The sequence below is a fragment of the Lepidochelys kempii genome, chromosome 7 (genome assembly GCF_965140265.1).
Source record: "Lepidochelys kempii isolate rLepKem1 chromosome 7, rLepKem1.hap2, whole genome shotgun sequence".
NCBI lineage: Eukaryota > Metazoa > Chordata > Testudines > Cheloniidae > Lepidochelys > Lepidochelys kempii.
This window is the reverse complement of record NC_133262.1, coordinates 57,251,694-57,263,980: the sequence shown is the minus strand read 5'-3', so window position 1 is coordinate 57,263,980 and position 12,287 is coordinate 57,251,694. Positions and strand designations below refer to the sequence as shown.

Genomic DNA, 12,287 nt, shown 5'->3' with positions numbered 1-12,287 from the left:
TCTTCAAAGCCGCTCACAGACTAAAATCTTGTCTGGATCCAATACTAAATGTGCAAGAGGCGCACACTGGCGTTCTCTCTATTCGCAATGCTTAGGAGAGGGGGCAGCTGTGTTTTGGACCAGCTGCCTGCCTTCTACTTTGAGCCCTGATGCCTTTCAACTGCCCTCATTAATTCAAAAAATTAAGTAATACATTTAACATGCAAATTCAGCTTTGTTTCAGAAACTGAAGGTGGTAAATCCCAACGTGGTGTGACCCAGTCCCCAGGAGTGACCACTGGAAATGAAATAATTGTCGACAGAGTGACCGTTGTATTAGAGAACTTACCCCAGGCCAGAAAGGGCCACAAGCCCGGGCGTGCACACAAACAATGGGTAACCGAATCTGCATTCTTTAATGAATTTCGAGAGATCATGCCGGGCACAAATAGATTTCAGATTATTCTTCCCCTCTGACTTTTTAAAAACTGACTTTATTTCATGAAATTTAAAACTACACAAAGACCAAAATATGTATACACTTTAAAGAGTCGGACTTTTTTTTAAAAAAGGAACCTTTTAGGCATATAGAATTATTGACTGTAAGCCCGGTCAAGACAGAAGAGAAATTTTTGCACACATCCTTGGTGAAAGCACAGAGTAAACCAGTTGCTAATAAACTGTAACACAAAACACCTATTTGAATGCTAACAAATGTAGCAAATTGGTCAAACCACATTGCAAACTTTTGCAATGAATCAGAATATACAATCCGATGTCCAAGAAAAATCAGAAATGATGCCAAAACGTGGAGCGAAAATACTTAATTTCAAAGGAAGCTTCTAAAGTAACTTTTTCCCCTCCAGGCAGACTTCACTCCAACCAGAGAGACACTATAATATGAATTTCAGCCTGCAATGCAATTCACAACTTTGATTCTATTTTGCTAGAAGCAGAGATTATATTCCTGGCCCTGAGTTCCTTACTCATGCAACAGGCTCCAGTGTACCACAGGGAGAGATCACATACCTTGTCTTAGGCTTGCAAGGCCACAAATAAACTTTGAAGAGAAACAAAGCAGATCTAAAAAAACAAGCACTAAGTAATATGGTTTCAAACGGCCTGTAGAAAAGCTATAGTCAATGATACAGTATCATTCACGCTACACTGTGTAAGGCTTAGACTACATGCATTTATTTATTTATTTATATATATATATATATATATATATATATATATATATATATAAAAACTTTGCTTTTCCTGTTTTCAGCAAGAAAATATTTTCATGCATTTGTTTCACCTCCGTACTCACAATACTTGGACACCTATTTCATTCAAGAACTTTTGCAGGGGTGGCATTTTGTTTATGACACATTTGAAAACAAACCTGTCCCCCAAGAACACTTTTGTGCCTGGCATTTGATACCAGGCTGCGCTTACTACAGTTCACACCTAGTGAAAGGGTGTCTCTCTGTAGCCTAACAGTACATTGGTTATGTAAACATATTAATCATTTGATTATAAATACTTCATTAAAGCTAACATTCCACAGCTTTTAGCTGTAATGCTCACATGTGTGTCTTAAGGAAATGCAGTTCAGGATCAGCTCTTTACTAGTCTACAGCACGATGCTTTACAATGGTTTGTTAAAAGGCTCAGTTTCTCTCTGAAAGAAGTGCCAAACAGCTAGTTAATTCTCCAGACCCATGGCTTGATTGCTGGTTAACTCAGTGGCTGCTGTGTACAGAGTTATTTTTATAGTTGTCCACCTAGATCTCAAAGTGCTTTAACCAAAATTAAAGCAGAGTCAGTAACAGGCACAGCAAGGTTAACTGACCTGCTCAATTTCACGCAGTGACTCTGGTGGAAACAGAAGCCAGCTGACCGCCAACTTCCCAGCCAACATACTCAGTCCATCCACTAGAGCATCCATGTACTTGACATGTTGCCAGAGTTGTGCGGAGTTGAGTGTTGCTTTGTGCTACAAGTTCTCTACCTCGGATCAGTTGGGTCACCAGCAGGGCAGGTGTTGAGGAGTTCTTGAATTTTCCTACCTTGTGTTTCAAGAGAATCAAGAAAACTGGCTGGACACTGACAAGTTAATCACACAGAATGATGGGTCAGCGAGGGGAATCCTTGGAAAGCACCACAGGTGGAAAGAGAAATAGAGAACTCAAAGGCAGAGGTGGTATTATAAAGAAGCAATAATTTAGCGGAGGGAGGGAGGGGAGGAAATCTGTGCAATAAAACCATCCTGCATAACCAGGCGTTTCACAAGCAAAGACGGGTTGGGGAGAAGTGTTCTTATTTAAGAACACAGGGATTGGTAGAAGGGCCAGGACAGGGAGCCACCTAATCTGGAATCCTGTGGGGGAAGATTGCTTCCTGACTCTGGCTAGCGAGCATCTGGTGCAAGGAAGGTCCGGGTTGATAGCCTTCCAAATTTTTATCCTAGCTAATGCCACAGCAGTTGCTATTAGTCACAGCCTTGGTCCTTAGCCATCATTGCAGAGTGCTTCTGTTATGACACATACCCTGCGGGGTTTCTGCACCTCTGGCACTGTGGACTTCCTGTTGAACATGGTGCAATTAGCTAGCAGTCTTACAGTGACCCCTTGTCACCTTTACACACAGGCAGAATAACCAAAACAATAAATAAAAATGAATCTGGCTATCTGGAGTCACAACTGTGTGGTTTTCCACTTATTGCACAGAGCAGTTTGAGTTGGTGGGGAAAGGGTAGGTAGGCAGCCCCATGTTCCTTTAAGGCCATCCCATTTGGTGGCTATCCACATAGTCTGTTTCACAGTACGATGTGTTAAGACAGCTATTGTATATGCTACTTAGTAGGAGCCACCCCAACTGGGAGGATGCGATAGACTAAGGCTTCTTCCAGTTCAAACTCTTTCTTCATTCAGCCCAGTGGCCAGGTGGGCAAAAACACAAAGTTGATACCCTGGCAGTCACAATCAGGAGAAAATACTGGGTCCTGGGTGTGCTAGCGAGAGGAGGCCACCCTCATAATTTCAAAGGCAAGCCTTCAGGACTGTGTTCCATTTTAGTTACAGGAAAAGACTGTGCCCTGCTTTAGGTCAGGCACCCAGGAGTTTAAAACCAATCCCAGGTAGACATCTCAATCCTCCGCCGGGGAACGTCTATGAGGAACGTCTGAGCTACTTTCTCATGTGCAACGCATCCTGAAATTTGGTACTCGTGTATTGGGCATGAAAGCCTCTCTTATTGATGGTGTCATCCGAATGGAATCGGAGCACGATGGAATCCCCTGCAGAGTAGATTTCTTCCAGGGGCTGCAGGAGGGAAAACAAAACACTGGTCAGTCTACATGACAGGTAAATGTTTTCACCAGGACCAGAGCATCTGAGGTCAAAGCCCTGGTGCTTTTGGCAGCAGGTGTGATGGGCCAAGCATTAGACCCAAATGCAGAACGTTTAATTCCCTTCTGCCCCGCTCGCATTTCCCAGGCACTTTATAAAATGCGAGGAGGCATCTTATTTGATGACTAGAAAGAAGAATCCCATGCACCGCTACCAGGCTGGGGACTGACTGGCTAAGCAACAGTTCTGCAGAAAAGGACCTGAGGATTACAGTGGACGAGAAGCTGGATATGAGTCAACAGTGTGCCCTTGTTGCCAAGAAGGCTAACGGCATATTGGGCTGCATTAGCAGGAGCATTGCCAGCAGATCGAGGGAAGTGATTATTCCTCTCTATTCGGCACTGGTGAGGCCACATCTGGAGTCCTGCATCCAGTTTTGGGCCCCCCACACTAGAGAAAGGATGTGGACAAATTGGAGAGAGTCCAGCGGAGGGCAACGAAAATGACCAGAGGGCTGGGGCACCTGACTTACGAGGAGAGGCTGAGGGAACTGGGCTTGTTTAGTCTGCAGAAGAGAAGAGCGAGGGGGATTTGATAGCAGCCTTCAACTACCTGAAGCGGGGGTTCCAAAGAGGATGGAGCTCGGCTGTTCTCAGTAGTGGCATATGACAGAACAAGGAGCAATGGTCTCAAGTTGCAGTGGGGGAGGTCTAGGTTGGATATTAGGAAACACTGTTTCCCAAGGAGGGTGGTGAAGCACTGGAATGGGTTACCTAGGGAGGTGGTGGAATCTCCATCCTTAGAAGTTTTTAAGGCCCAGCTTGACAGAGCCCTGACTGGGATGATTTAGTTGGTGTTGGTCCTGCTTTGAGCAGGGGGTTGGACAAGACGACCTCCTGAGGTCCCTTCCATCCCTGATCTTCTATGATTCTAAGTGCTGGTGCCAGCTTTCATTACGGGAGAGGCTGATGGCTTGTACAGATACACAGCACTGACGGAGTGTTTTAGGGAGGATTGCACAACCCATGCCCCCTCAATGTGGGCTCTATCCCCCTCTAGTGGCTGCTGGGCCACAGAGGTTGGTGAGCCAGCTGCAGCTAATAAACAAGCGTCTTTCAGCTCAGGCAGCTGAGGCTCATGCTCTTAGATCATAACACAAGAACTAGCGGTCACCAAATGAAATTCATAGGCAGCAAACAAACAAAAGGAAGTATTTCTTCACACAACACACAGTCAACCTGTGGAACTCCCTGCCAGAGAATGTTGTGAAGGCCAAGACTATAACAGGGTTCAAAAAGAACTAGATAAGTTCATGGAGGATAGGTCCATCAATGGCTATTAGCCAGGATGAGCAGGGATAGTGTCCCTAGCCTCTGTTTGCTAGAAGCTGGGAATGGGCGACAGGGGATGGATCACTTGATGATTACCTGTTCTGTTCATTCCCTCTAGGGCACCTGTCATTGGCCACTGTCAGAAGACAGGATAGTGGTCTAGATGGACCTTTGATCTGACCCAGTATGGCTGTTCTTATGTTAAGTGGTGCCAGGTTCAGTCCCTGCTGCTGATAACCCTCCCCGGGGCATGATGTTGCAAGCGGTGGCCCAACATGGGGCCTCTGGATGGGAGTTAGACTTGCACTGCTGCTGTCCATGTGACTCAGCTCCCCTCTGCAGAGAGGATCTCCAGAGGCAGAGGATATTTCAGCCACCATGACCTATGCAGCCCTTGGCATTACTGCTAAGGTTGGCAGGAAGGGGGCTCATAGGGGTTACTGTGACACTGATGCCCCATGCCCTGGGAATTCCAACATTCCACAGATGCTGCTGAGTAGCCCTTGATGGACATTTCAGAGGTGAATTCTCTGCTTTCAGTTCATGCAATCCCGTTAAAGTCAACGTAGTTGCCCAACATGCAAGGCACCATGGCCGAAAGCCTTTATTTATTAAAGGCACAAAGTCACTGCGTGTGCAGTTGTACAGACGCTCTGTGGCCCTGCCTCCAGCCTGCAGCTTCCCTGTCAGTTATTTCCAAGTAATAGTTGCCTCTTTGCCTGGCTGCCCATGTGCCTCTCTTCTCCCCCAGGTGCTGCCCTTCATTGTCAGGCCACGTGCATTGATTGCTAGCTAATGTTTTTATGCCATGCTATCCCAGCTCCAAGGCCGGGACCCATTTAAAATGCACAGGTGGAAGGATTTGACCAAAGACAGCTTCATTAAAATACAGTAGGTGAAATCCTCTCAACAGTGCATTTTAAATGGGGCCCAGCCTAGGTGCTGGGATAGCATGGCATAAAAACATTAGCTAGCAGTCAATACAATTCCATCATGAGTCAATTCCAGACAGATGAGACTTCAAGAGCATTCATAGTGCTGAGCCTCTGGATGGATCAACAGCAGGGGAAATTGAACCTAGGACCTCTGGATCAAACCCCACAATCCTCTTCTACCTGTAGATGACTCTTCCATCTCCAGATATTGTCCAGCCACCCTCGAGGGGGACAGAGCCCTATCCTGAGTGAGTGCAGGTTATTTATGCAAGCGGATTCCATCCTTTTCCCCTCTTTTCACTGTGTGGCCTCAACATACTTTAGCACCTTATTCTGCTACAAAGAGGCCAAGAATTAAATGGGCCGCTGGAGGCTGAGCTCCTCACCCCTAGACAGTGCTCTCCCTCCAGGTCAGGGCTCAGACACCCTGTCTGGGCAGCCCATACCCCCAGCATCACCAGTCCAGAACAGCATATAGATTAAGCTGTGGGTACCTCTGCTGGAGGCTGGTGACATCTGCAGGCGGGTGGGTGAAACAGAACACAAGGGACGCTCATAGCCAGGGCAGCTGGTAACAACTGTGTTGTCTGTCTGACTCGAAAGAGGGTGGATCATGCCTGAAGTGCATCCCTTCCCCTGGATACAGCTACGGCTAAGAAATTAACCTCTCCACAGCTTACCCCGGAGCCACAGAAACGTCCCAGGCGGGGTGCGGTGCTGTCGTAGCCGTCGTAGATCTCCATGTAATCGTAGCCGCAGTCGGCCTCCTCCTCTAGTTCAAATGTCTGAAATATTAATTCGACTCCATAGCCATCTTCTGCCACGATAACCCAGTCGCAGTTGGACTGGCCTGGGTAATTGTTATCCCCAAACTGGGCATGGGAATACAGCTCTTTAGTTTGTACGTCAGCCTTCAGGCGCCCGCCGCACTCTGGAGCAAAGAGACAGCACATTGTACAGCCTTCCTGAATATCCCCACTGCTCAACACAGCCTAGACATCTCCTCCCAGCATCGCCCAGCAGGGAGAGCTGGGGAGCGCCTGTCAAAGGGGCACATTTAACAGTGAGGGGAGACCGACTGCCAAGGGATGTGGTAAAATCTCCAGTTATCTGGAGCCTCTGAATCAGGACTGGATGTCTAAGAGATTATTGTGTTCCTGATTCAACTGTGTTGGGCTCAATAGAGAGATCAGTTGGTGATCTCTATGGTCTGTGCAGGTCGGACCAGATCATCATGAGGAGCCCTTCTGGCCTTAAAATCTAGGGGACTTGGCTACACGGGGAAAATTACACTGACATAGCTATGCTGGTAAAACTCCGCACGGGGACACTTACCCTCAAATAAGAGCGCTTTTTCCTGGTTTCGTTTATGTTGCTTTGAAAGTAGAATAAGCTAAATCAGGGGGAAAACACTCTTATTCCAGGATAAGATTATCCATACGTAGATTATTACTGGCTACAGCTAGGCTGATAATTCTCCCCATGTAGACAGCACCTAGGAGGCTAGAGGTTAGAACAGGCAAGTCCCATACAGGTGGGAGATGGTTGGCATGAATGGTACAATGCAATGGATGCTCCAGTTGCTTGTTGGTTTATATTTGCTGGTTAACACTCAGATTGGGTCATTTCTTTGGGAACAGCTTTATCGTGACCTGTCTAGTCTTATGTGAATGGGTGCTGTCGGATTCTGGGAGTCTCTCTTGCCCTGTCAACATACACAGTAAGAGTTGCAGCTTTCCCAGTGTCATTGGAGTAGCAGCGGAAAACCCAGCTTACCTGTGCTGTGCTTTGCCTGGAAGCCTTTTCTTTGCACAGATGCATCGGAATAAAACCTGAGGAACATCTTGTTAGCAGATGCCACCACTGGATCCGGTTTCTTACTTCCACAGAAGCGGCCAAGGATGGGCGACTTGCTGTTGGGGCCGTCGTACATTTCCAAGTGGTCGTAGGCGCACTCCTGGTGCTGCTCAATCTCAAAGTCATTGAATGTCTACAACGCAAACATCAACAGAGAGAATTAGACCTCTCCATGAGATGTGAAAGAAACTGACACTCCTCTGACAGTATTTAACACAAGGTATAGGGCAAAGCAGGGTATACCAGGAGAAATGCTGCCAAGACCGTATGGTGTTTCTCTCCCCTTGTAGCACCCAGTCAGACACATACAAGAGTGGAGTTACTTGCTTTTCTGGAAAAAGCATAAACAGAATTAATGCCTGATTGCATGGGTGAATGTGGACGTGGGGCTGTGGATAAATCTGGTGGCTTTTGAGGACCATGTTATATATTCTGTTACCATCCCCCACAAATACATTAACAGAACATTAAGGTCAAGCACTGAATAGTTAGGAAATACCTAAGTTAAGATTGCCCGGGCAATCTTAACTGTGCCCCCTTGTGCATATGCATTATGATACAGTCTTTAAAATACAAGATCACATACTATTTTTCCCCCACAGGACCCCTGTGTCATTCAGTGCATGGGTACTTATTCAATATTTCTTTTTAGCCCTGTCACTCAGTGTGTGGCCCCAGGGCTTCCACACACCATCCAAATCCTGCACTGAATATAAAGTATGAATTTCTTCCTGGGTGTTTCTATGGTGCTCACCCCATAGTATCTGAGTGCTTCACAAACACTGCTGAATGTACCTTTGCAACAGAAGCCTTTGGAATTAGCTGGTGGCATTATCCCCATTTTACAGCCGGGGAAATGAGGCACAGACCGAGGCCAATACTGTTAGATGTTTCCATGAATTTTGTGTGCCCAATCTGAGATATCTACAGCCTCAGTTTTCAGAGAACGTAGCATTCTATGGCAACTTTATGTTCGAAGCACAGCTCCTGACAGCTGCTGTAGATGGGAGCCCCCAGCAGTTCCACACATCAGGCCCCAGGTGTCTCAGGCTGAACATCAGAAAAAGAGGACCACACCATTAGGGGCCACCTGTGAAAACAGTAGGTTAAGTGAGTTGCCCAGCATCACATAGGGACTCCATGACAGGAGAGAATCCAGTTCTCCAGGGTGACATTCAACTTCCTCTTCTCTTCCCTGCCTCCTTCACTGCACACCTTCCAACTTCTGCAGGGCCTACAGACAACAGCCTCCTTCACTGCAAAACCTTGATTCATCCCCAGAGCTGGTCCAGGCTGTGCACTGAATGAGACAGTTGGGGGAAAATAGCATGTGATCCAGTAATTAAAGACTGTACCATAACACATAAGCACGGGAAGGCTGACAAAAAGTTGAGGTGCTCCCAGCTCTACCTCTCCTTCAGGTCAGCTATGGTCATATAGAAAACTACCAGAACACCCCAAAGCTATACTCAAGCTCTGGATTGATTCATAGTGTTCACACGTGGGAAATGTCTCTCCTCACGGTCATATTTTTTTGTCCTTCTGCAGCCTCTTCTATCTGAGGATCACAACATATTTTGCCACTATTCAGAACGGGATTAAGGATTTAATGGATTAGTAACAGGCTAACTGATGGATCTCTAAAAGCAGAGGTGAGCAGAGAATCATTAAACAACGGAGATGTTGCTAATGGGATGCTGCAGGGATCCTTGCCAATATTACTAGTCACCATTTTTATCAGTGATCTGGAAGTAAACCTCAAATCCCTGCTGATAGAGGTTGGAGATGACACAGAGATTGGGGGGAGGGGTAAACAATGAGGAGGAAAGGGCGATCTGGATTGCTTGGTAAATGGGCCTTTTACAAATACAATGTGTTTTTATACAGCCAAATGCAAAGTTATCCATCTGGGAACAAGGAACACAGTGACTCTGAAAAGGATTTAGAGGTCACAGTGGACAAGCAACTCACATGAGCTCTCCGTGCGATGCTGTGGCAATGCGATCCTTGGATGTATCAACAGGAGAATAGTGAACAAGAGAAGGGAGGTGATTTTACCTCCGTCTATGGCACTGGGGAGACCAATACCGGAATACTGCATACAGTTCTGGTATCCACATTTTAAGAAGGATGTTGAAAAACTGGAGAGTAGGCAGAAAAGAGTCACAAAACTGATTTGAAGACTGGAGAAAAATGCCTCACAGCGACAGACTTAAAGAGCTCAATCTTTCCTAAAGAAGATTGAGAGGTGGCTCAATTATATTGTATCTAAGGTACCTTCTCATGGAGAAAATGCCAGGTACTAAAGGGCCCATTAGTCTAGCAGAACAATAACCAATGGCTGGAAGCTAAAGCCAGAAAAATTCAACTTAGACTTAAGGCCCAATTATTATTTTTTTTAAAGTGAAGGTGATTAACCATTAGAACAGACTATCAAGGTGGATTCTCTTTGTCTTCAAATCAAGACTGGATGACTTTCCGGAAGAGATGCTTTATCCAGACACAAGTTATTGGGGTCATTGACAGGGTAACTGGGCAAAATGCTACGGCCTTTGACATACAGGAAGTCAGTGAGTGCTCAGACCTTGTGGTCAGCGCAGGAGTCGGAGTAAGGAGTCGAGACAGGGGTCAGACAGGAAACAGGCGCTGGCACCAAGGGCCAGGGCTAAGACAGCATCCCACGAGTCGGAGCCAAGGGTTTGAGCTGGGGCAGTCAGAAATCAGGGCAAGAAGGGTCAGGAGCTGGAGATAGGGCAGGGCCAAAGTCAGGAATCGGGGACAGGGCTGGGAGCCAGGTGGCAGACAGCAGGATCTGTAGCCAGCAGCAAACCAGGATCCACCTTGTTGCACAGACAACCTCCTCTGTCTCCTTCTGGCTTAAATAGTTATTTGGCCCAATCAGGGGCTCTGGGGCTCCTCCAATCAGGTGCCTGTGGGTGGTACCTTCGGTGGAGTGTAAGGCCTTACAGCTCCCAATTCTCCAGTCGCTTGCAGAACTGTCGGGTGGTAGAAGCCCGCGGGCCCAGGGATCAGGACCTGGACATCCCCACAGTCAGACGAGATATTCTATTGGTCCCCTCTACTCTTAAGCTCTATGAATTAATGAGTGTCACAATTAATCAGCCCCACACCTCTCACCCTGAGGGAAATCAATATTATCTCCATGCCAAAGAAGGGAACAGGTGGGTCCCCCTCCCTGTGCACTAAACCCATGCAGGCCGTCTCCTGCAGACTCACAAATAGAACCCAGGTCACTTGATATGCAGGGCTGTGCTGTAGTCACAAGATTGTCAGTCCTCTGTGGTGCTCTCATCACCCCGGGAGCCGTTCCAGTGTCTACAGGATGCTGTGTGCTCAGCAGAGCATGTCAGTGCCTGTATTATGCACCAAAGTGTCAATCAAGAATCGGTGCCCTCGGGGTTCGACATCCCCCGCTATGCATGGGACCTCGCGTAAACGAGGCCGATCTATTCCAAAGAAACCCAGCAGGAGGAGAGAGACAGATAGCTATCACCACGTCGGATTTTCACATGCTTCTAAGTCCCATTTTCAGAAGTGACTTAGCCACTCAGGAGCGTATTGACTTGCAGTGAGACCGAGGCTCCCAAGGCATGTTTCAAAATTATTCTTCATCCCTGTCTCGGGAGCCTCCAAAGGAGAGTCAGAGTTCAAGGCCAGAAGGGACCACTGAGTCTAGATCATCTAGTCTGACCTTCTTTGTATCACAGAGGGGTCTGCTCTCTGGGTAGCATGAACCACAGTGCCTCCCAGTTCACATGGGCTGAAAGCTCTGCCCACAAGGCTCTGAAAGCTGCTGAGAAGGTTTTTTTTTTTTAAGTTACTCCAGGTCAGGAGTAACTTAAAAAAACCCTCAGGAGTCAGCTCATTGCCTACACACAGAGCCACACTCAGGGGTTCCCATTTACAACACGTGGTGGGAGCCATTAGCAACCAAGATCAGCCCTACATCCTGAACAGGAAATAACTGCCTCTCCCCAGGAGCCCTGTGTATACTAGCAAGTGCTTGCAAATGTTGACTCTCATAGTATCACTGTGTGTCTTGGGATAAATGGCTAACTGAAAATCCTGACTGATGAGACAAATAAAGGCATCTACCATCAAGCAACAAGCTACGGTCTCTTTAGCTGCAGTTTCCTGTCACATCCATCATGAATGCCCTTGGTTTGTTATACTATTAACTTTAAAGCACTCTCACCCATTGTACCGGTGACCTGTGAAAAGGTTAAGGAGGGTACATATTGCTGCAAAAGGTGGGGTGGGCTTTGCTAACAATGAGAAAGATAGCCCCATTATTTGAAGAAACCTTTGTGAGAGGAGAGTTGGTCCAGTGGTTAAGTCACTGAACCAGAATTTGGAAGACTTGAGTTCAAATCCCGGTTTTGCCACTAACTTCTGTGTAGACCTATAATCTACCCTGTACCTCGGAACTTTATTTGTAAAATGGGGTGCCATTTCACACACAGGGATGCTGCAAGAATAAAGTCCCATTCGTGATGGGAGGTGCTCAGATAGTACCGTGAGGAGGGATGCTAAGGGTCTGTTTACACTGCGAAAACGAACTCTTGTGCGTCAAAGCTCCAGTTCAACTGACTTGGGCTCATGCTACAGGCTAAAAAGGGCAGTGCAGAGATTCCAGCACAAGCCCCAGAGCCTGGGCTCTGAAGCCCGGGCTTTGAAGCCTGGGCTTAGGATGGATCTCAGAGCTCCAGCGGGTTTGTGTTCCCCCCCCCCCCCCCCCCAGAGCAGATGTAGCCCTAAATACCTAGGCAAATAGATCCTGTTTACAAAGGGGCAATGGGAGGATGAGGACGGGACAGTGTGCACTC

The 12,287-nt window shown here is 47.1% G+C and overlaps 1 protein-coding gene across 5 annotated transcripts in view; it reads right to left on the bottom strand.

Annotated features, from left to right (window-relative positions):
* Positions 1–453: 453 nt before the first annotated feature.
* Positions 454–12,287, bottom strand: part of TLL2 (tolloid like 2) — a 180,364-nt gene continuing 168,530 nt past the window's right edge. For 4 of the 5 annotated variants that reach the window (XM_073352984.1, XM_073352982.1, XM_073352985.1 and 1 more), the window contains 3 exons: positions 7,360–7,573; positions 6,264–6,514; positions 454–3,290 (listed from right to left, as the gene is read on the bottom strand). In XM_073352984.1, coding sequence (XP_073209085.1) covers positions 3,156–3,290; positions 6,264–6,514; positions 7,360–7,573 — 600 coding nt within the window. In that variant the 3' untranslated portion in view covers positions 454–3,155. Of the gene's footprint in view, positions 3,291–6,263; positions 6,515–7,359; positions 7,574–7,755; positions 7,772–8,235; positions 8,531–12,287 lie in introns of those variants that run through there. The other variant, XR_012159929.1, reaches the window with a different exon arrangement.